Raw genomic sequence first — 22,338 nt, 5'->3', positions numbered from 1 at the left:
TCGTGCAGTTAGCGATTCCTACGAGTTCGTTTACGAATTTAGGGTTCCCAATGGTTCCTATCAAGATGAGTGGGATACAAAGAGTGACGTCGGGCAAACACTTATTAAGTCTAAGAAGTGGATTGATTTGGGGCGGAACTTGTAGAATTTCCGAAACTAGTAGTGGTCTGATGAGGGTTGGACCAATCTCCGTAAAGAATCTCGGATGGTCCTAAGCTCTCGGAAGGGTAGAGCTTTTCACAGTGTACTTATATGGCGAGATCATCACTGGCGTGATCACCATTCTGAAGTTCCAAACGTTCTCTCATTCTGGGAGTGTAGTCCTTCGGATTGGTTCTTAAAAATCTCGGGTTGTCCTTGGATTCGTGTTCCTGTTGTTTGGCTCACCGAGGCTTTCAAGATCACCGGATGGATTGCGTGTCTACGGGTATCTGTTTGTTGCAGAGTGTCTATCTCAGTCTTGTGCAAAATGAACCTGCACTTCTGATTCTTGAGATATTTCTAACGGAAACCCTCAGGGTCGGGTAGATAGGGTTTTACCAGACAAGTGTTGGACTACCTCGGGGGGGGGGGGGGGGGGGGGGGTTCTACTATTTCTATGAGAGATAGTATTCGTGGAACACCTAGTGGTCCAATGAATCTCTACGACATGTCCTATTCTCCAATGCGTTGGTGATTTTGGTTGCAGAAAGTGTGTGCTCTTTTATAACCCATCGATTAACACCTAGACTGGTGTCAAGTCTATAATCTCTTCGGGATCTGGCTTATCAGGCTTAACGCAACCTACTCTCGTACTTTATTCAAGTATTCTTGGCTGCGGGGGTTATCCTGTGGTTCTTGGTATTCTAGTGTTCGCTTCGGAGAATGCAGTTTATCGTCTACAGGGCGACTGTGACTTCCTCCATGTAAGGAGGCGGAGTGTCCTAGGCACTACTCGTTGGTAACAGGGTGGACGAAGTGCCTGAGTAGTGCGAACATCTTCTGCAACTACTCTCTCGAAGGTTCTGAGTTTTCTCGGTCTAGGTCAAATCTAGTGGGTATAGGGTTCCATCACTCGGAACTTTAATCTCCTCATCCACTCTTCTCATAGTTTAACTTATCGTAGCTTCTAGGGACACGGGATATCCGCTGAGATGCTTAATTCGTGGGATTAAGCGTGAGTGGATGGTCGTAGTCAATGTCCTTGACTCTTACGACTCAGATTTCTTTACCAACTGAGGGTGTTAGCTACTATGTTGGCTTAACCGGGATGACAACAAATTTCGGATTTGTGGTCATTATAGTAGCTCAACCCGCAGGGGTTCTCTTGACTCTAGCTCCCATTCCGTGGGATAGGATGAAGGGTTTTACTATGAGGTTCGTGGTAAAGCTCATACTTGGCTTAACCATTAATACTTGGTGTATGCAAGCCGTATATAATTGAGGTCGGCAGGATATTCAGTTGTGCGGCTCCACCCCAGACCCACAACCCAACGAGGAACAGGGAGTAGGGAGGAAGCACACATCTTAAATCTTTTTGATCTCAATTATATACCACCCTTAGGCATATACTTAGTTATAGTGGTCAGTCCCATGAGTTCCATCCTCTTGATTCACGAACCTGTTTGCGAGGTGCGAAGGGTCTTTCTGGGTTTCTACGGTGTCTGCTTTGGGTGGTTTTCGTCTTCTGGAATGCCTGCAGTGCCTTTTTCTTTGGTTCCAATCTGTCTAAGATGGGTTGGTTAACAGCACGTGGTACCCTTCTCCTGGGTACTTCGTGCGGTTTAAAATACGAGTGACAACCAGGGCCGGTCCATTGATTTTCAATGCCCGGGGCGAGATTCTAAATTATGCCTTTATTTAATAAAAAAAAATAGCAAAAATGAAATAAATTTTATAGTCAAACGAAAACAAGGTTACACAAACAAAAGTATACATAAAATCTATCTAAAACGATGCCTCCTTGCATTTTTTGAAGCAAAAACATCTATTATTTTATCATAATCAAGACTTCGTAGGAATTGACTTTCAATACTCAAAATTGCTAATCCATTTAATCTTTCTTGAGTCATGGTACTCCGAAGATATGATTTCAATAACTTCAATTTCGAAAAACTTCTTTCCGCGGAAGCAACCGTGACCGGTACCGTCAACAAAATCCTATATGCCACCAACACATTGGGAAACATGTCCATTTCCTTTGCAAACTCCATAATTTGAATGGCTGTCCAAGGAAGTTCACCTTTGTATGCTTCATCCGTCAACATTTCCTGCAAAACTTGTAACTCAATAAATAAATCTTTTCCATCAATATCAAGGTCTTCACCATTTGTCAAACTAGTTTCAAGTTTCTTACAACATTTTTTTAATTCATCATCAAATAAGGATTTTAACTTTAAACCATCAAACAAAAATCCAAAAATAGATTCAAAATGTTGCATTTGCTCAAATCTACTTCTCAATTGATTTAGAGCCATATCTACTATAACAATAAAATAATCAGTTCTAAAATTTTCTTGAGAAGATTGTTGTTCTCTTTCGGTATTTGGAATTTCATCAAATTGTTTTTTTCTACTATGAACACGTTTGATAGGAAATTTTGGTTCAACTCCAATATTTTCTGCTATTTCTTTAGCCTCATTAATAGCAGAGTCAAACCCATTTTCCCTATATTTTTCAAAATAATTAACTAATCCCTCTAAGTTTTTTATTGCAACATCAAGAATCATATCTTTGGATTGTAATTTTTTACTTACCAAATTAATTCTATATAAAATTTCATGCCATATCACTAAACTTAAAATAAATTCAAAATTAGAAAATTCACCATTTACTAGTGATTCCGCATCTCTACAAACCTTACCATCATCACTCACTTGAGCTAATTTTGTTAATGCTTCTTTTATTTCAAAAAGTTGAGTTTTTATTGCTTTAACACTTTCAATGTGACTTTCCCAACGAGTAGTAGATAATGATTTTAGGGTTAATTCATCAACATGATCAAGTAAAACACTCCATCTATGTGTGGAGCTAGAAAAAACATTATATATTGTTTGACACGTACCAAAAAAAGTTTTAGCTTTATGACAAGAATTTGCCATATCACACAAAACTAGGTTTAAACTATGACATCCACAAGGCATATAAAAAGCTCTTGAGTTTATATCAAGTAGTCTTTTTTGTACACCTTGATGTTTGCCTTTCATATTTGCTTCATTATCATATCCTTGTCCTCGGATACAATTTATATCCAAGTCAAGAGATTTTAAAGCATTTTGTAACACATTAAAAAGTCCTAAACCAGATGTATCTTCTACAATTAAAAACTCTAAAAAAAACTCTTCAACTTTTATTGGAACACTTGTAACATCAACACATCTAATAATTAAAGTCATTTGTTCTTTACGACTTGCATCCGGAGTGCAATCTAGAATTATCGAAAAATATTTTGAATTTTTTATTTTTCTAATAATTGCACTTTTTACTTCGGATGCCAACATTTCAATTAATTCATTTTGAATTTTATGACTAAGGTAATGAAAATGACTTTTTTTTTTCTTGAATAAGTTGAAAATGGTGTTTCATTATGGGATCAAACTCAGCAATCATTTGAAGTACACCTAAAAAGTTACCATTAGATTTCTCATATATTTTTTCATTAGCTCCACGAAAAGCCAAGTTATATTCAGCTAAACATTTTACAACAGCAATAATTCTTATCAAAACTTCTTTCCAATGTTGAATATCTTTTTTTATTCTTTCTTGTAACTCTTTATTAATTGTTTCATTTTTCCTTAACCTAAGTCGTGTTTGTGTCCATGTTTTTAAATTAATCATGTGTTCAGAACTATGTTCATGTTCATTCAATTTTTCACTAAGATGTTTCCAATCATTAATTCCTTCGGTTGCCAAATTACTTCTAGATCGAGCTGTTTTAAATAACTTACAACAAAAACAAAACACTTTATCAAGTTCTTTCGAATACACCAACCACTTTCTATCATAAGAGTCACCATTTCTTAATTTACGAACATAAAATTCACAAGAAAAATGTCTACCTAATGCATCTTTTGGAAAAAATTTGTAATTTTCAATTTCCCTAATAGGCCATTTTTCTACAAGCAAATCTTTCATTTTTAAATCTAACTTATCCCATACTCTTGGATCAAAAATATTAATATCACTAGATTTATCAATAAAATCATTATTTTCAAGATCATTAAAATTTTCAATAGGTTCATTAGAAGTTTCAATTGGACCTTTAGAATTATCAACAAAATCATTAGTTTCAACATCATTAGAATTTTCATGATTATTTTCACTTCTAAAAAAGTACTTATTTAAAGATCCTTGTAATTTATTAGTAAGATCTTCTTCTCTTTGTTTTCTTTTTCTATTTTGAGCACCAGATGGCTGTTTTCTAGGAAACATATTTAAACTTCACCAAAAAATTAAAAGTAAAAAATGTGGTAATAACAAAGAAGGATACAACCTGATGTTACTTAGCAATCCGTATCCACAACTTGAAGTTATCAATATGTATCCACAACCTAAACAAAAAAAGAAATAGTATCCTTTAGATTTTCAAAAATTAATCTAACAACATATTATTCAAAAATAAAAAGCACATAATTTTTTCAACTTCATAATTTACATATCAATATTTAATTTCTGATTATATATAACAAATTATTTAGAATTCAGAAAACCATATCATTATTCAAAAAAAAATACAACAGTTTATATAAAAAAATACAACAGTTTATATAAAACCACAGTTTATATAATGAAGCTTAGACTGTTATCAGAACAGTTATAAAAAAATACAATAGTTTATCAGAACAGTTTATATAATGAAGTTTATATAAAACCACAGTTTCAGTTTATAAAAAAATACAACAGTTTATCAGAATAGTTACAAAAAATAGAAAAAAAGAATTACCTAGACTGCTTAGTGTAGTTCACAATGAACAAGACTGCAAGTCTGCAACTTCAACTTGATCGAAATTTCCCTTCCCTGGGCAGTAACCTATATAAGAAAACTGAAATTTCATAAATTTTAACCTGTAATAACTGTAAGATTTTCGAAATTTTAAGTAGGTTATGCAAGAAACTTGAAATAATAAATAAAACTTACTGGATCACAGGATTGGGACTTCAGGAGGACAAATTCAATGAATCCCAATTTGGCACCTTTGAATCTTCACTTTAACACAATAGATTTGCTGCAATAGATAAACTATTAGTATTACAGCTTTAAAATAATAGAGGACTAGAGATCGATTCAGAAAGAAAGAACATAGGAGAAGGCAAGAAGCTAACCAGAGAAAGGGTGAGAGAAAGGCTGAAAGCTGAAGGGTGAAGGGTGTAAACTGTAACGACTAACGAGAGAAAGGACTTCAGTCTTCAGGTGGACTTTCGAGTTTCGACTGTGGACGAGAGCGAGAGAGGCGGAGCGCGATGACTTGTGGGCGATCTTCGAATCGTCGATCGATATAGCCAAGGGTATAAACTGTAAAGGTCCTCTGATTCTCTCCATTCGACGCCCCCGACGCCTCGTGTTCTTCATCTTTGGCGAATTGGCGTGTCACGTGTGCTTTAGATTGAAGAGACGAAGATGAACTGAAGAGGCGATATGCATCTGTGTTGTGTAATTAGGTTGCTCGCCTCCTACCTGTCTTCATATTTTACTGAAGCCCAATATACAATAACATTAAAATAGGCTTTCAATTGATGCCCCACTATACCTTGCTGCCCTGGGCCGTGGCCCAGCTCGCCCTGGGCTTGGGCCGGCACTGGTGACGACTAACGGATCGCATTAGGTTTTATTATTCTTATTTTGTTTAGGTTTGGAAGAACCTTTATTTGCCGAAATGGCTATGGAGAAAGTTCTTTTTACACAGCACTAAGGATTTACACATTTCATGATTATGAAATATGGAAAATGGATGTCAAAACCGCTTTCCTTAATTGGAAGTTGGCTAAGGATGTTTATATGAGTCAGCTAGAGGGTTTTGTTGATGCAAAGTACCCGAATAAAGTGTATAAGCTTGAGAAATCCATCTATAGATTGAAACAAGCGTCTCGAAGGTGGAATCTTTGTTTCGATGAGAAATTCAAAGAGTTTGGTTTTTCGAGAAGCAAGGATGAGTCCTGCGTATATGTCAAAGCCAGTGGGAGTATAGTTAGCTTTCTCGTATTGTATGTGGACAATATACTTCTCATAGGAAGTAACATCCCAACCTTGTAGGAAGTTAAGTCTTGGCTTGGGAAGTGGTTCGCTATGAAGGACCTCGGAGAGGCTGCCTATATTCTAGGGGTAAGGATATTGAGAAATAGGAGTAAGAGGATAATAGGACTTTGTCAAAGTACTTACTTGGATAAAGTGTTGAAACAATTTAGCATGGAGAATTCCAAGAAAGCGGAGTTACCAATCCAAAGCAATACTAAGTTGAGTAAGACTCAAATCCCGAGTACCGAAGCTGAAGTAGCAGAGATGAGTCGAGTACCTTATGCTTCCACAGTTGGCTCGATCATATATGCTATGATGTGTAATCGCCCTAATGTGGCCTTCGCTTTGAGCATGGTCAGCAGATATCAAGGGAACCCTGGTAGAGCTCACTAGATAGCAGTCAAGAACATTCTTAAGTACCTATGAAGGACTAAGGGATGGTTCCTTGTCCTCGGTGGGAGTGATGACTTGAGAGTGTGAGGGTATAGTGATGCCAGTTTTCAGACCGACCGAGATAACTTCCGCTCTCATTCGGGCTGGGTATTTACCTATAATGGAGGAGTAGTGACTTGGAAAGGATCCAAGTAGGAGACCATAGCCGATTCAACATAAGAATCAGAATACATAGCAGCAAGCGAAGCGTCAAAGGAGGCAATATGGCTAAAGAACTTCATTGGAGACCTTGGAGTTGTACCTGCCATACAGGATCCTATGGAGATTTTCTGCGATAATGAAGGTGCGGTTGCCTTAACCAAGGAACCAAGGGGTCATGGCAGATCCAGACATATCGACAGAAAATACCATTTCATTAGACGTCGGGTAGAAGGACTCCTCGTAGTGAAGAGGGTATCGTCAGAAAAGAACCCAACAGATCCCCTTACGAAGGGGTTGAGTAGGGTTAAGCACTTGCAGCACGCTAGGAGCATTGAACTGAAGGATGATATTAGTTTTAGTGATTAGATAGCTTTTAGAAACGTGTAACAGATAAATTATAATTGGCATTTTGATGATTAAATAAAGGTGTTTTATTTATAAGTAATGTTACTGTCTTGTGTCAATTATTTACTATTGTTTCACTTTGCATGTTTTGACTTCCAGAATAAAAGATTATTCAAACTTTCCACAATCAATCATACCTTGGAAGTAGGTATGAGTGAATATTGTCTTGAATTGTCTTGTAGATTGTCTAAATGTTTAGACATAACAAACGTCTGCTGCAACGTTCATGAGTGCTCGTGAAATCAGATTTGAGTATTGGATTAAACCCGCACTCACATGAATCACTTCATGGAATTTAATCATGAGTGATTGTGAGTTGATAATATCATATAGTCTTCAAACCTAGATATATGATTTGTTGTTTGCGGGTTGGTTGTGCATTGATAATGTGCAAACGCATCAATAACTTGATGTTATAAAACACATTGTTGTGTATGATTTGATGAATAAATAGTACAAGCATATAAGTCGAAGTTTATCTGTTCCTTTTATCCTATAAGGGTAAAAGCGATATATTGGGCCCCTCGATGATTTTGTTTTGACTTATGTGTCGGGCCCGGTCAGGACTAAATTAATGTGTTCAATTAAGTTCTATGTTAGACAAATCTGAGATCGAGAAACAAACTGTTGGATAATAAGTATGACTATGTTCCATGTGATTGTCCACACAATATCTTGAGAACAGAGGATTATATGATCCCTTATCTAAAGGACAAGATCAGAGTTGACAACAACTTTTGAGAGCTACGATTGCTAACCGCATTCTAAAGTCGTACTTGCATTTATAGTTATTAGACTTATCCAAGTGGGAGACTGTTGGATTAGGTGTCTAAGACCATAACTATATTTGGTATGTACTTGACCCGGTTATAGCATGGTCCTTTTGGGTTACCTTCACCAAAGCAACTTGATTGGATGAATAATAGAGAAAGAGGGTAATTGTGGTTTATTAATATATTATGTGAATAATATATTAAAAGAGAAATCATATTGTTTAATTAATATTGGTCAAGAATTCATTTAGAATTAATTTTGTGGTCAAAAGATATTAATTGAACTAAGGGGACTGGAATTGTAATTATAAGATAGTTGCAAAATGGGTTGTGGATCCCTTAAGCAAGGGATAGATGAAATCTTATGGGAGCCCATAAGGATTTCGTCCAAGGGCTTATATTCTGGAAGATTCCTATGGGTTGCTTAGGGCTTAAGCAACCAGGTTAGGTATTTGACTGAAACCCTAATTCTGCAGCTATATAAAGACCCTTTGGGATAGCCAAATCGACCACTTGAAACCCTAGAAGAGTTCCAGCCAATTTTGAGCCTCCTTCCTCTCTCTCTATTACATTCTCCAATTGCCTTGGTGTTTGTGATCGATTAGAGGTATTACGTTTGTGATACTAAAGCTCTCGAAGGTTGAAGATTCTTGCTACAATTGAAAGGTAATCATCTAAACTAGTTTTAGTTATTAATTTCGAGTTTCGTATGCTAGATATAGGGTTTGCAAGCTTTAGATGATTTACATGTACAATTAGAGAAACCTAGATCCAAAGCTTTAGGGTTTGCATGTGCACCATAGGTTTGATGTAATGCTCAAAACCATCAGGAGGCTCATAAGTCTTGTTTTTCTATACACCCGGGGGACACCAAGATGTATTGGGATTTGAGACTGAGTTAATGGTGGCTGTGTATGAAGATATAATATCAAATATGGTAAATATGTATTCAGCCGTAAATCCGTTTACAGCCATAAACCTGTATTCAGCCGCAAACCCAGTTCGTAGCCGCAAACCTGGATCCCAACCGAGAACAGCCTTAAGTCGTGAACCTTGGCCGCAAACCCTCTTTTTCCACTACAAACAAGTCTCGGTAACATTCCTAACCTGAAAACAAGTGTTTTCTAACACATTAATTAATGGTTTCGTTAATTTAAATACAATTATGTGTTTAATTATCCTTAGGATACCGTTAATTCCGCATACTCCAACTCGAGGGTCATCTTTTCAGTTTTGCTGTCGAACTCGTGCACATAATCAACTGTGAGTTCATACCCCTACACTTTCATTGTTTTTAATGTTTTCAGGGGGGATACAAGCAAAACACTAAGAAATTTTGTGTTCTTACATAAAGGATTTCAACAAAAATAAAACTTATGCAATTGATACAATCAAGAGATCACTACATGTTATAAAATATTTAGATATTTTATCCCTTTTGTAACATGTTGAGCATAAGGGAAGATTTCAATTTACAACCATAATTGCAAAGTTTTCAGTACAATACGTGAACCAAAATACATGACATACATGCAAATTATAATAGGTATAGTTTGGGATTCAATACACGGTTTTATCAATTCTAGAGCTTATACATGAACAAACATATAAACTATGATAGATATAGTTTATGGCATACAACACTAGTTTCTGAACACAAGAGTACAATACTAAATAATTATTTAAGTATAATTATTTTTACTTTACAAGTATACATACAGTTTCAAGTACGAGAGAACACTACAACTTTACACGTAAACTAGTTAATACAGGGTTGTGAGGCACTACTTCAATTGCACCCCTCGGGGTGCAGAACTAAATCCTACCACAGTATAACCAGAGTATCCTAGAGGGAGAGCATGAGATTTGTGAATAGATCTATTCGGGACTAACAATCTCACACCTGAACTGCTAGCTACAGTTAGGCAGGCATGTCTGGGGTGACAAATGTCATAACATCCGACACCTGAAGAACGTCGTAGAGGTCACTAGGTCATATCAAGCATGGTTATACCAAACTCACAATAGTATAAACTAACCATTTGTTTATGGGATTTCAATTCTTCAAATGGTTTTATTTTAATTAATAAGACTACTATACACTACACTGGAGAATTCTGGGGCTTTTCATACAAAACACACTATACATGCTGGTGTAAGCCAGGTTTTTCATACAATACATTACTTTACAATACTAATGGTATCCAAAGATTTCAAACGAGAGTTTTCATACAAAACGATACAATATAATACGGCTGGTGGTAACCATACATACAAACTAACATTTTCATATACAACTACATAATACAGTAACGAACATATACTTTGGTCTTAGGGTTTAAGACTACTTTACATTATTAAAGAAAATATTGGGTTTTCTTGAGAAACATACAAATATTTTCCCAGATTCAAATGCAGGTTTTCATTACAAAAGCATACTTATGAACTCACCAACTTAAATGTTGATACACTTTTAAAATTGCTTGTATTCTCAGGGAACCAATAGAGAGGTACACCCGCAGGCTTTTGAGAAGACGGAGCATATAGAGTCGCGTCTTTTATATTGTTGTTACACTTTTGTGGTTATACAAATTATGTACCGAACAGATGTAAATACCTTACTTATTCAATGTAATGGTTGTGTTTACTTTGATTACTATGATGCAATTATTGTGATACTGTACATGACGTCCTCCGCCCCCGAACGTTTCCGACGTCTCGGTTAGGGGGTGCGACACTTTTTATACCTGTTGCTCCATGCACATGATCCCAACAATGTCCTTTGTCCTGTTTTAGCCGACATGACGTAGAAGAGCCCCATTGGTGGATCGTGCACCACTAGTGGTCATTTGCTATTGGTGCAGAATAAACAGAGGACAACGCCCTGGATTACTACACTTGTTGTTGTGGGAAACGACCAACTGTGTTTTTTCTTATTGTAGATCGGAGATTTCGGTCAAGAATTGGACCTTTGCGTGAGGGCACAAAGCATGAGGGTGCTAGCGCAAGGGCGAGGGGCCGAGTCTCGCGCTAGGATGGATTCGCGACCGTTAGCTAGGTCGTCTTAAAGATAGCAGTTTTGTTATCTTTAATGTATTCCTAGTAGGATCCGTTAACACCACCGAATATAGTTGGTGCTACAAGTTTGTCTATATGGAGCAACAAAATATTATGCAGTATATAAAAACTATTGTGTCTAAATTTATCTAAGGTTGTTCGAGTTCAAATTTGTACTGTTTATTTCAATAATCTCATAATCTCAAATTTTAAAAACATACTTATGAGATCAATACCCTGTATCTGTTTTCACACAGACCTGACCCTTATTTCATTTCCACACACCAATCCTTATTTATGTTTTTTTTTTGAACGACGAGCAATTATATTAGCAAAAAAAACAGACTAAAGCAAGAAGCTCTACGAGATTACAAGAAAGTGTTAGAGATAAGAGACATACACCAATAAAATCAATCAAGCACTTTCAAATTAGATCTATGTTTGATAAAATTAAAAGCACAAGTACTAATGTCATCTGCAATAAGGATAATTGCTCGCCTTTTTCTGAAAAAACGATCACATTCCTTCCAATCCAGAACATCCACAATATCATATACACTAGCTTCAGCTTCAACTTTCTTATCTTTTTGCTTTTATCATTCGACTCCAACATCTCGACAAGATCAACACACAAAACAGGAATATGATTGAGGATTGAAGACCAATTTATAAGTCACACCTATAGTTTTGAAGTAGTAGGACAGGAAAAAAAACATATGATCAAGATTTTCATTAGACCTATGACAGACAGGACATAGAGTAGAATCCACAGGTATCTCTCGCTCCATGAGATTTGTGTACAAAGGAATATGATTCTTCAACATACGTCACGCGAAGCAGTTTATCTTAACCGAATCTAATTAACCCAAGAGAATTTATAGTCGTTGCCATCACTCGGATCATTAATAAGGTTTTTTAAAGCCTTCACCGAGAAAACATGATTATCACATTCTCCATTCCAAAGCCATTTGTCACAACCTTTGTTGAACTGAAAGTCAACCACATACATTTTCAAGACGAAGAATCGATTCTGCTCTCTCTCTTTTCCAATTTGCCTTGACTATCTCTAATTCCACCTTGAGCTCAAATCAATATTAATATTTATTCTATCCATAAACAAGCAATTGTTATCATAAGCAAGCAATTTTTATTCTCTCTCCCTTCTCTAATTGACCTTCAAAACCACACCAATAATCCTTCCAAAAGACAGTTTTGTCCCCAATACCGACAACCCTTTTAAACAAGTTATTAATAAAAATACCCTTCGTTGCAAATTTCATATCAATTTGAGAGATACTCAACCAAACTCCTTTTATTGACTTCTTAGCCAACGGTTTTCCTCAATAAACAATAAGTTATATATGGATTTGATACAAGAGAACAATAAGGGGTCTAATCCTTTTTTAAATCTCCACTACCGTTTAGCAAAAATAGTTAAATTTGTCGAATCGAGACATCTATCACCAAGACCACCCAAGTCTTTCGGCTTAATTACAACCTCCCAAAAAGACCCAGTTAATTCTCTTTTTATCCTCATTGCCACCCTATAAGAAACTCCTTCTAATGCCTTCAAAAGTGTGAATAATCATCTTTGGGGCTGGAAAAGGAAAAAAGTCTAATTATGTATATTTAATCGAATTTATTTCTCGGATTATTTAAGATTGGACTCTAATCTAAAACTTCCTAATTAGATTCGAGTGTAAAGTCTAATTTTATTAGGCGGAATTTATATTTTTATGAGAAAAGAAAAACGACCGACACTTTAATGGCTTCCATCATAATCCATCCAACTGTATCTTTCCATCCATAGCCCACATATCAATCAAAGAATTACCAATATCAATTGAGCTATCATGTACGACTACCATTTTTAATACGTTGCTTCAAAAACCAATAAAATCATACGTTTAATCTCGTGTATGTATACTCATCAGAGCACTAAATTATTTACTTTGTGACATCACCAGAAGAGGAAAGGGAGAGAAAGACAGACAGCGATAGAACTGCTGTACGTCTGTTAGTCCTTTACATCTTTCTCTCTCTGAAAAAAAAAAGGAATTGTTTCACTTTCACTTTCACATTCACCCAGTTGCTGCTCATGTAGAAGATTCTTGGACCTCTGGGTGTGGCCGCCATGGATGCTCCAAGAACCTCCTCTGTAAGTTCCAAACTCCAAGTGTTGGTCATAATTCTTTCATGGGTTTTTCTATTCGGATTTCCCAACTTTTTCTTTAGGGATTTGTCCTACAATCCAGATTTAATTTTTTAAAGGGTTTCTGTTAAATTGTTCTCATTTTGATTTCTCGAAGCTAAATTTGTTCTTCGACCTAATTTATATGACATGAAGTCTGGATTTTGTTGGTGGGTTCGTCAGGTTAGGGGTAATTCTACATGGATCTTGAATATTTCTTCCATTAGGGCTGATCTAGATATCTGATAGCTTAAAATCTGGTTTGTTTTTTTCAGATCTTAGTATTAGTAGTTAAGGCAAGAAAAACCTACCTAATTAACCACCTTCCACATTTAGCTAGAAAAAAAAAATTTGTCCATGGCAGTAAAGAATGTAGGCGGATATTTATGAACATGAAATTTGTTGGTTTTGTTATTGTTGCTACTAGAAATCAATCTAATTATCGTTAATTTCTCATTGGTTTTACTCTCTGATTATAAACCCAAGCAATTGAATTTTAGTTATCTTTTGCATTTGATTTTGATGTCCTTCAAGGGGTATCTTGACTCTTGAGGGATGTAAAGATGCAAAGAGTGTTGACCTTTGGGGAAAAGTTTACAAAGGGTCAATATCTTATTACCAATTTATACAACAAAATGGATTTCTCATCTGTTCATGCATAAATTGGTAATTTCTTTGTAACAAATTTGACCACGGTTGCATATATCCACTTCGATGCATGATCTGGTAAAATGAATAACTCATTAACCTAATTTTACAGTTTGACCAAAAATTTCTTTAGGCGTGAAAATTAGTTAAATTGTGTACTAACATATTTACAGACGTTTGTTTCCTACAAAAATTGTCTCGTCTTTTTGGTGTCTATATGTGTACAGGAGATGTTGTCTTTTGCTTTGTTATTATTCTCTTAGCCTGTTAACATGTTTGACTTGATTTTTAATTTATTTTTTTGTTGTTAATCTTTCATTTCGGCGCATCTTGTATTCATATTGATAACCCTTTGCCGAATAGTTTGGTCATTAAATGATACCCTATTTGGTTTAATATTGCCTACTCAATGTCACATGTAACCGAAGCAAAATGAAGAATCACACATGATTACGTGTTTCATTGATTCTTTCATAAGTAGTATTCCAATGTTGCTTCTTTTTTACTTAATGTGGAAAGACTTAATAGAGAAAGTCAGGGAATGTAGGCCTTCCTTGCTATGTTGTAATTTTTTACAAAACCTTTTTCTTCCATTTTGCCAAATCATGATGTCATTTTATAAAATAATTTTAAACAGACAACACTTTATCCATGCAGCTTTGTGTGAGTATGGGATCCTTAGGGTTTGAAAATGATATCCCGGGCCCAAAAACATACCGCAACCTCGGACTCAAAGAAACATACAAGCAAAATCCGGGAAATCCAAAAGTTCTATCCCTCCTTTCTTCACTTCTTGAAAGATCTATAATAAAGAACGAGGCCCTTCTCGAGGCAACACAAACCAAAGATGTTGTTACAGCTTTTCATGGTTCAAGAGCCCCTACACTTAGCATCAAAGAGTACATTGATCGCATCTTTAAATACTCAAGCTGCAGCCCTTCATGTTTCGTTGTTGCACAGGTGTATATAGATCGGTTTATTCATTGTGGAAATGTTAATTTGACGTCTCTTAGTGTTCATCGCCTTCTTATCACCAGTGTCATGCTTGCTGCAAAGTTCATTGATGATGCGTAAGTCAAGTCTGTCTTTTTGGTCGTAACCTTTTTTAGTTTAAATATGTATGTATAGTTGTGTTGTGTTTCTGAGGTTTGGATTTTATTTGCAGATTCTACAACAATGCGTATTATGCTAAAGTGGGAGGAGTGACAACAGCAGAATTGAACAGATTGGAAATGAAATTCCTATTTGGTCTCGACTTTCGGCTCCATGTTAGCGTCGGTACGTTTGGGAAATATTGTTCTGAATTGGAAAAGGAAAAGGAAGTGCTTCAGGTGGAAAGACTGCCACGTGTGATCCATGCTGCTTGTGGGCTCAAGGAGAACTGGTCCACCACTGATAATGACTCTGGTTCTTATGCAACAGCTGAAATACATATCGTATAGGTAGAGAGTTTAGGCTTAGAAATGTTTTTTTTTGTGTGTTGGTTGTATTAAAACTGGGGTAGAAGTTAGGGAATAAATTTTTTGGGATTCCTATGCACATATTGAAGTGCAAGTTTGGTGTTATTGTATTAGAGTGATGTTATGTGTGAGTGAAATACATACGAGTGGAAAGCCTTGTTTAATTTTTTTTAACTATTATTCAATTTCATCTGTTTGGGTCAATAACTCAAGTTTTGTTTCCGACATAAAAAGATGAGGAAGCAAGAGATGAAATTCATGATTAGAAGAGAAGAAGAATATGTATATATTATATATAGTAAGATAAGCAACAGTTGATAAGAGTAGTAGAGCAGTACATGCAATGCATGTCAACAACATTTGGCACAACAAGCAAGCAAGCATTCCTTCCCATCTACTAAAACAACTGCCACCATGTTGGTTGTCAAAGTTCCAATCTCAAAACAGAAGTCGCCACCTTTTTTTTTTCTTTTCGACAAATGAAACCTAAACCACTTAACTTTCTGTACATCCTCTCTTCTTCCTTGTTTTTTTTTCATCTAGGTTTGGTTAAAAATCAATTGATCAAAAAATTTGAAACTCAATCGCCTACTGTCGCATGTCAGCTTCCACGGGTCTTCCAAGTGTCCTCACAAAGTAATTACGCATCTCTGGCATTATACGCTGGATCAAACCCCCATACCTAATTCATTTTATTTTTACCATTTCAGTCAACTCAGTCAAACTTTCCAAAATCTAAAAAGAGCACGAAAGAAATTGAAATTAATTAATATGTTGTACCCTGGCTTAGCATTTAACTTGTCGAAATTCTCGAGCACAAATAGAATGCATGCATTCCTTAGTGACACAGCATTGAAGGCCTCAGATAGGTCGTACATAACTGATACATTGTCCACCAGTATATCCTGATAAAATAATATTTATATTTATATTATTATTATCATCATCATATGCTGCTGATATAATAATTAATGAATTTAGAGCAAAGCTGTCACTCACCTGTGCAATGGTGTACTCACAAAGACGTTTCAGCCCCTCAAGAAGATATTGATCTGCAGCTCGAAGAAGATCCTGTGCAATTTCCAAATTGACATCTACGGACCCCGTGTATATATATCTGTAACATAATATAATATATATGAAAAATCCTGTACAATAACTGAAATCAAAGGCAAGATATAGATTATAGATAGATGAACCTCATCATTAATTCGAAGACATCCCATCTAATATTTGGAATTTCGATGTCTTTCGCATCTTTCTCCTAAAATGGATATAAAAATCATCATTGAAAAACTATATAACCAAATGGATCGAAAAGTTGACAAAAACGAACAGATATTTAATGCCACTCACTCTGTATCCGCCATCAAACATCGCTCGGAATGCATCAGAAGAAGCAAGGAGACAAATTCTGTGAGCGTAGAAGCGTTTGCCTGAAGATATTATACATATATAAATTGTCAGGCTCAAGAAATGCTAAAATAGAACTAAATCTTTTTTTTTGGACAAAAGTAGAAGATAGTTTTTCCACCTTCGATTAGGAAGGTTACATCAGAGAGTGTAGGACTGTTCACATACTGCTCACCCAAATATACCTACAACACAAAGTATGAAAAAATTTCACCCTCGATTATAGTTTAAAATGTATACAAAACTTCAAAAAAATAAAAAGAACAAAAATAAAAAACAAAAACCTGAGATATTGGAGATGGTGGTCCCGCATCAACAGGGGAAAGTGAGCTAGCTTTTTCAGCCAACTTGCACAAGGCTACACAACTATCTCGTTGATGCTTCAAATTGGTTGATTCCAAAAGCTCCAAAAGTATGCCAAGTCCTACGAAATTTATCCATCCAGAAAAAGGTAAAATATAAATCATCACTAAATAAATATCAAGTGTTAAAAAAGGCGATTAAAATTTTACCATTGCCATCAACGAATATTGTTTTCTGGTCGTCAGGCGAACAAAGGTGAGCAAGAGCCAAAGCAACTCGTCTCTGAACAGATCTCTCAGCAATCCGCATCAGGTATAACAAATGGCTCAATACCTGAGGACAAAAACAATAATACAAATTAATATCTTTTGCAAAAAAGGATCAAGTAGTTAAGATAATTAATTACCCGTCCATGAATCTTCTCCTCTAGCCTTTTCAATGTCTTTGCTACACAATCCCGAGTAGGCTGTCAAACCAGATTATGTCATTCAAATGAGTCTTTATTATTCCAAGCAAAATGATACAAAAATTCTAAGGAACTGCAAAAGATAACAAACTTACTTGGACAATGAATTCACCATCCTGCAACTTTTGTACCCCACCAACCCTTATAAGATCAGCAACATTATCCTAAAATAAAAGGGATTTATTTCAATAGAAGGCAAAGATCATAGAATAGGAATCTTAACTTCAGGGGATTATAGTAGTTCTGATAATAAGATTTAACATGGTATTACCTCATTATCAGCAAGACCATAGAGGGCAAATGCAGCATTGTGTTGCAGAGAACCATTTCTAGAATCAAGAAGTTTCAGCAATGGAGGTATACCACCACCATGTGCAATCCCAGCTTGGTTGTGAGTATCCTGATGATAGGTAGATCACAATCATTAATTATATAAACTACCCTAAAATAAACATCTTTTTACTATGCAAAGTTATCACTTATTTAGTAGCACACGTGTGTGTAATTATGACTGCTATTACTAAAATTGGAGCTTTAATTACTACACCTGCATGCATGGAAACCCGTGCATATACATAGATGCTAGTGAGAACTTACAAATCTATGATATAGTATTTTAATAAAATAAAGATTCGTGAATTTAAGTGAATAAATAAATATATATCTATAACTCGGTTACCTGTGCCAACCTTCCTAGGGCAAAAGCCGACATTTCACGTAGTTGAGCATCTGGTGACTGTAGCATCTCGATTAGTGGACCAACAGCGCCTCTTTGCACTATGTGAACCTATGAAAAGATTCATGAGCGTGTGTTGTTAGGGTTGGCAGTAGACAAGACATATGAATAATAATATAGAAATGGAAATTAAGTGATAAATGATAATAAATGAATCAACATTTCGGTCAAACCTTGCAGTCTGTATCGGCAGCAGCAAACTGTCCAAGCAATAGGGCAGCTTCTCTTTGACTCTCTGAACAGCTGGAACTGTAAAATTAATACAAGAATTAAAATTGTTGTAGTTTTCAACAAATTGTTACTTTGCTATCAAAAATAAGCCAATTTTGTTTAATATTTGAAGACTGATCTTATGTGTAGGCGACATAATAAGTTCCAACAGGATAGTTTTAGGCATAGACAGAACTTGCAGTTTTGAACGCAACCCTTTAAAGGTATGTATCACGTTACCTGAGCAATTCAATTACAGGTTGTAATGCTCCAGCAAGAAGAACTTCCTTCTTAATGTTGGGGGATGAATGGACAAGATTCCCGATCACACCAACCTGAGATATACCATTCAAAAATCATTCCTAGATACAAGCAATCTTATGAGCTGAAAAGAAAAAAAGAAAAAAAGTGAATTTAAAAACTAGAACTAACTGCTTCATAGTGTATTGCAGCATCTTCAGACCGCAGCATTAGAATAAGAGTAGGCAAAGCATTACAGTCCACAATCTGCAGACATGGCAAGGTTCCAATGTTAAAAAACTTTGTCCAAACAATCACCAAAACACATTTTATATCAATCATTCAACCTGAGTTTTGTTTTCATCGTTTTTGAAAGCTAAGGTACGTAGGGCTCCTGCAGCAGCTCTCTGCACCTTTGCATCAATGAATTCAAGCAATTCAACAAGAGGAGGGATTCCACCTTCAACCCTGAACATAAGAAATTAAGAATGTGATGTCAAACAAACTGAAATACCCAAAACTGTAACAGAAAAGGGAACAAAAGAACTGACCTAACACGGGTCTTGATGCTGCTATTCTCGTGAGCAAGGTTTGTGATTGCATCTGCTGCTCTCCTTATAACACCATTGACTGCTCTAGAGTTCTGGCCATCCCTGTGTCGCTTAAGGAGAGCAACAAGATAAGGCAGAGCTCCAGCATCGACAATGAGTTGTTGATGCTCTGGCTGTTAACACCAGAAATCACCAAAAGTAGTATCCCTTTAGTGACCATGTGTATTGTGTAATCATTACAATCAATCAAACTTCGGATATAGTTCTTGGAAGCTGATGTAGATCATCGCTTTGAATTGAAGTTAGATAGAAAAAGGTAAAGATGCAATGGAGTAAATGCTCATAAAAAAAACATCCTAAAATCTAGTCAAAAAGGAAACTTATATAGATAAATGATTTACTATCTGCTGTTTTATCAGCCTGGTAGCCTAGAGGATGACCCCAATACATCATTACAATTTGATAAAAGAAAACAACTGTAATTATAAGTAAATAAATAAATAAATAACTGGCGGCCCCTAACCACTTTAATCAATTGTGATTGGGTGAGTCATGGAATCATAGTGCATGATGCTCTTCAGGAGGGGAACTAAACAATCATGAAAAGCAATTTAATCTTCCACTACAAGCATGAGGTTTAAAATATCTTCTTTCAGTGTTGGTTTCTCTCAATAGCAAGCCTAACTGATATATGTTGGATACTATTTCTTCTAAATAGTAAATAAAAGATATGCTGTATCTGCAAGTTCGTCCCATGCCCCAACTGTATTGTGTTCCATAAAAAATATGCATGTGAAAACGCAACTTAACGTTTTAGTAGCATTTCTTGTGACACTGTAGATTTTAAATAAAACCACATGAAAATGCTTAAGTAAAAAGAATACAGAACTAAGCATGATTGAACACATCTTCAATATTCCATGTTACAAGTTCGAAGAAAATAATCCACTAGTCCAGCCAAAGTGCCAAACACAACGATATAGGACATGCAACAATGATGAAGAATCTAGCTTCTCTTGATAATTACCTTTATAGCCAGAAGTCCTAGGGTAAAAGCACTTCCCTTCTCCACCTCATGCTCATATGGCCTTGGTCCTGCAACGACTTCTTTTGACTGTGGCGCTTGAAGATGGCGTACAAGCGCTGGAACGGCCCCGGATTCCACGATCAAATTCACAATATCCTCTGCAGTCATGTATATTAATCACATCAAAACTCTAACCAACAACACATAGAACCGAATTCGTATAGAAAAAATTCAGGCAAAGTATCGGCCGCATTAACATAATCATCCACAACTACTCGCGCAAATGAAGAATTAAACCGGTAACTACAAAATCAACGAGGTGCGATTAAGAAAACAAAACAATAGCTATGTGCAGATGCTAAGAATAATCAATTTCACCACCGCATAAACAAAAATCAACGACAACTACCACCACAAATTGAACACCACCGAAACGTTATAGCGTGACTCGTAAAAGGGGATGTGTACGGAGAAACGTGAAATTGAAACATAAAAACAAATTAAGCGTAGATTCATACCGTTTTTCGCGAGCTCGGAGAGGATATGAATCGAACGTTTGACTAGAGCACGATCTGATTCGTTCGATGAAAAAGTAGAGTCGAGGATTTCGACCTGAGCGCGAACTTCAGATACTAGATCTTGTTGAGCCGCGTCATCAGATGAAGTGATCTTCCGATCCACGATGAATTCGTCCTCCAGCTTCCTCTTCAAGCTTCTTCTCACGGAGTTTGTAGGTTGTTCATGGCGTTTCTGGTTCTCCATGAGAGAGAGATGAGAGAGGGCGAGCGAGAGGAAAAAAAAAAGTGAATGATGATGAGAGGCGAGAGAGTGGAGGGAGGGGCAATTTGGGGATAGTGTTTTATATGAAATGGGGGATGTTTGTGTCGGTTTCGTAGAGAAAGAAACAAAGTTATACAATTCTAAAATTAAAATAAGATGTCCATTTGTGATAAAAATTCATATATAGGGTGACAGATTATCCGGCTTTTAGGGATAAAAATTTGATAATGTAATATGTCCACTGTACACATTTAACGCTATTACTACACGATGATGAACTATGGCAGTTATACGTATTTAGTTATTTTTATCCTTTGAAATAATGACTTAAATAATGATAGATGTTAACTGCATATATATTTAGTTTTTTTTTTCTTTCAATATATCATTAAACTTCTATGACCCCTTGTCACATCTATCCAATATTCTAAAAAGCTCGTCAAGACGCGTCATGTCATGACTTCAAAACATGCATTTGCGTCAGATTTTGATAGAATGTCGTCTTAAATCACATATGTATATAAAAATATGATTATATATATATATATATATATATATATGTATATATATATATATATAATTATTAATTATATATAAAATTATCGTCTTAAATCACACTTCACAAACAATGTGGCTCGTCACGGCTTAAAAAATTTATGGTTTTACATTGTCACCAAGTCACATCTTACGTTACTTAGAACCTTCAACCTATCTAATTTTTTTTTTATTATTTTTTTCTTTTGTTTTTCCTTTTTCATTACTTTTCTAATTTTGTTTATAATTAATGTTTATTATTAAATTAATTATTTAAATTAAAATTATTATTTAATTTATCTTATTATTTATTTTTATTTGGTTTACATTTATACTTTTTTATTGAATTAGATATTTTTTCTTTTCACTTTATTTTTATATTTTGCAGATAGGTGTCTTTTTTATCAAGATGACTATTTGATTTTTCTTTTACGAATTTTTTAGTTCTGTTAATTAAACGTCTTATTCGTCTATTTGAAATCGGCTTTTAGAAAACTGGATCATTCAAATTCGTAACTTTCTTTACACCTTAGGTTATTTAATCTAAATCATGAAAAAAAAAACATAAGTATTTAATCCGAAAATTGTTAAACGTTAAAAAACATAAGTTATTTAGTCCAAAGACGGTTATAAACGAATACGAAACATGAAAAAACATAAATTATTTAATCCAAAAATCGTATAGTTTTTTTATAACTTATGAATGTTTTTAACTTTTTCATGTTTTGTTCGTTTATCC

The 22,338-nt window shown here is 35.4% G+C and overlaps 3 protein-coding genes across 4 annotated transcripts; 1 reads left to right on the top strand and 2 right to left on the bottom strand.

Moving 5' to 3' along the window:
- Nucleotides 1–1,922: 1,922 nt before the first annotated feature.
- Nucleotides 1,923–5,548, bottom strand: LOC111917597 (uncharacterized). The gene is made up of 5 exons (XM_023913261.2): nucleotides 5,302–5,548; nucleotides 4,952–5,008; nucleotides 4,472–4,529; nucleotides 3,612–4,417; nucleotides 1,923–3,406 (listed from the first exon to the last, which is right to left on the bottom strand). Exons 1-5 carry the CDS (start codon nucleotides 5,546–5,548, stop codon nucleotides 1,923–1,925), a joined length of 2,652 nt encoding a protein of 883 aa, XP_023769029.2.
- A 7,339-nt stretch (nucleotides 5,549–12,887) lies between these two features.
- Nucleotides 12,888–15,529, top strand: LOC111917629 (cyclin-P3-1). Of its 2 annotated transcripts, none has more exons than XM_042901962.2 (3): nucleotides 12,888–13,198; nucleotides 14,517–14,949; nucleotides 15,045–15,529. In XM_042901962.2, exons 2-3 carry the CDS (start codon nucleotides 14,531–14,533, stop codon nucleotides 15,319–15,321), a joined length of 696 nt encoding a protein of 231 aa, XP_042757896.1. In that variant the 5' UTR covers nucleotides 12,888–13,198; nucleotides 14,517–14,530; the 3' UTR covers nucleotides 15,322–15,529. The 2 variants fall into 2 exon arrangements, with proteins under 2 accessions (XP_042757896.1, XP_023769062.1); XM_023913294.3 differs by having other exon boundaries at nucleotides 12,898–13,198; nucleotides 14,537–14,949.
- A 72-nt stretch (nucleotides 15,530–15,601) lies between these two features.
- On the bottom strand, nucleotides 15,602–21,132 carry LOC111917628 (ARM REPEAT PROTEIN INTERACTING WITH ABF2). The gene is made up of 19 exons (XM_023913293.3): nucleotides 20,804–21,132; nucleotides 20,286–20,443; nucleotides 19,259–19,431; nucleotides 19,055–19,175; nucleotides 18,900–18,974; nucleotides 18,708–18,802; nucleotides 18,431–18,506; nucleotides 18,201–18,308; nucleotides 17,793–17,921; nucleotides 17,617–17,685; nucleotides 17,462–17,521; nucleotides 17,265–17,388; nucleotides 17,037–17,176; nucleotides 16,874–16,937; nucleotides 16,696–16,775; nucleotides 16,539–16,603; nucleotides 16,339–16,456; nucleotides 16,120–16,244; nucleotides 15,602–16,021 (listed from the first exon to the last, which is right to left on the bottom strand). Exons 1-19 carry the CDS (start codon nucleotides 21,045–21,047, stop codon nucleotides 15,928–15,930), a joined length of 2,118 nt encoding a protein of 705 aa, XP_023769061.1. The 5' UTR covers nucleotides 21,048–21,132; the 3' UTR covers nucleotides 15,602–15,927.
- Nucleotides 21,133–22,338: the final 1,206 nt, after the last annotated feature.

This window comes from Lactuca sativa, chromosome 5, assembly GCF_002870075.4.
Source record: "Lactuca sativa cultivar Salinas chromosome 5, Lsat_Salinas_v11, whole genome shotgun sequence".
NCBI lineage: Eukaryota > Viridiplantae > Streptophyta > Magnoliopsida > Asterales > Asteraceae > Lactuca > Lactuca sativa.
The sequence above is the reverse complement of the archived record's forward strand: the minus strand, read 5'-3'. Positions and strand labels throughout refer to the sequence as shown.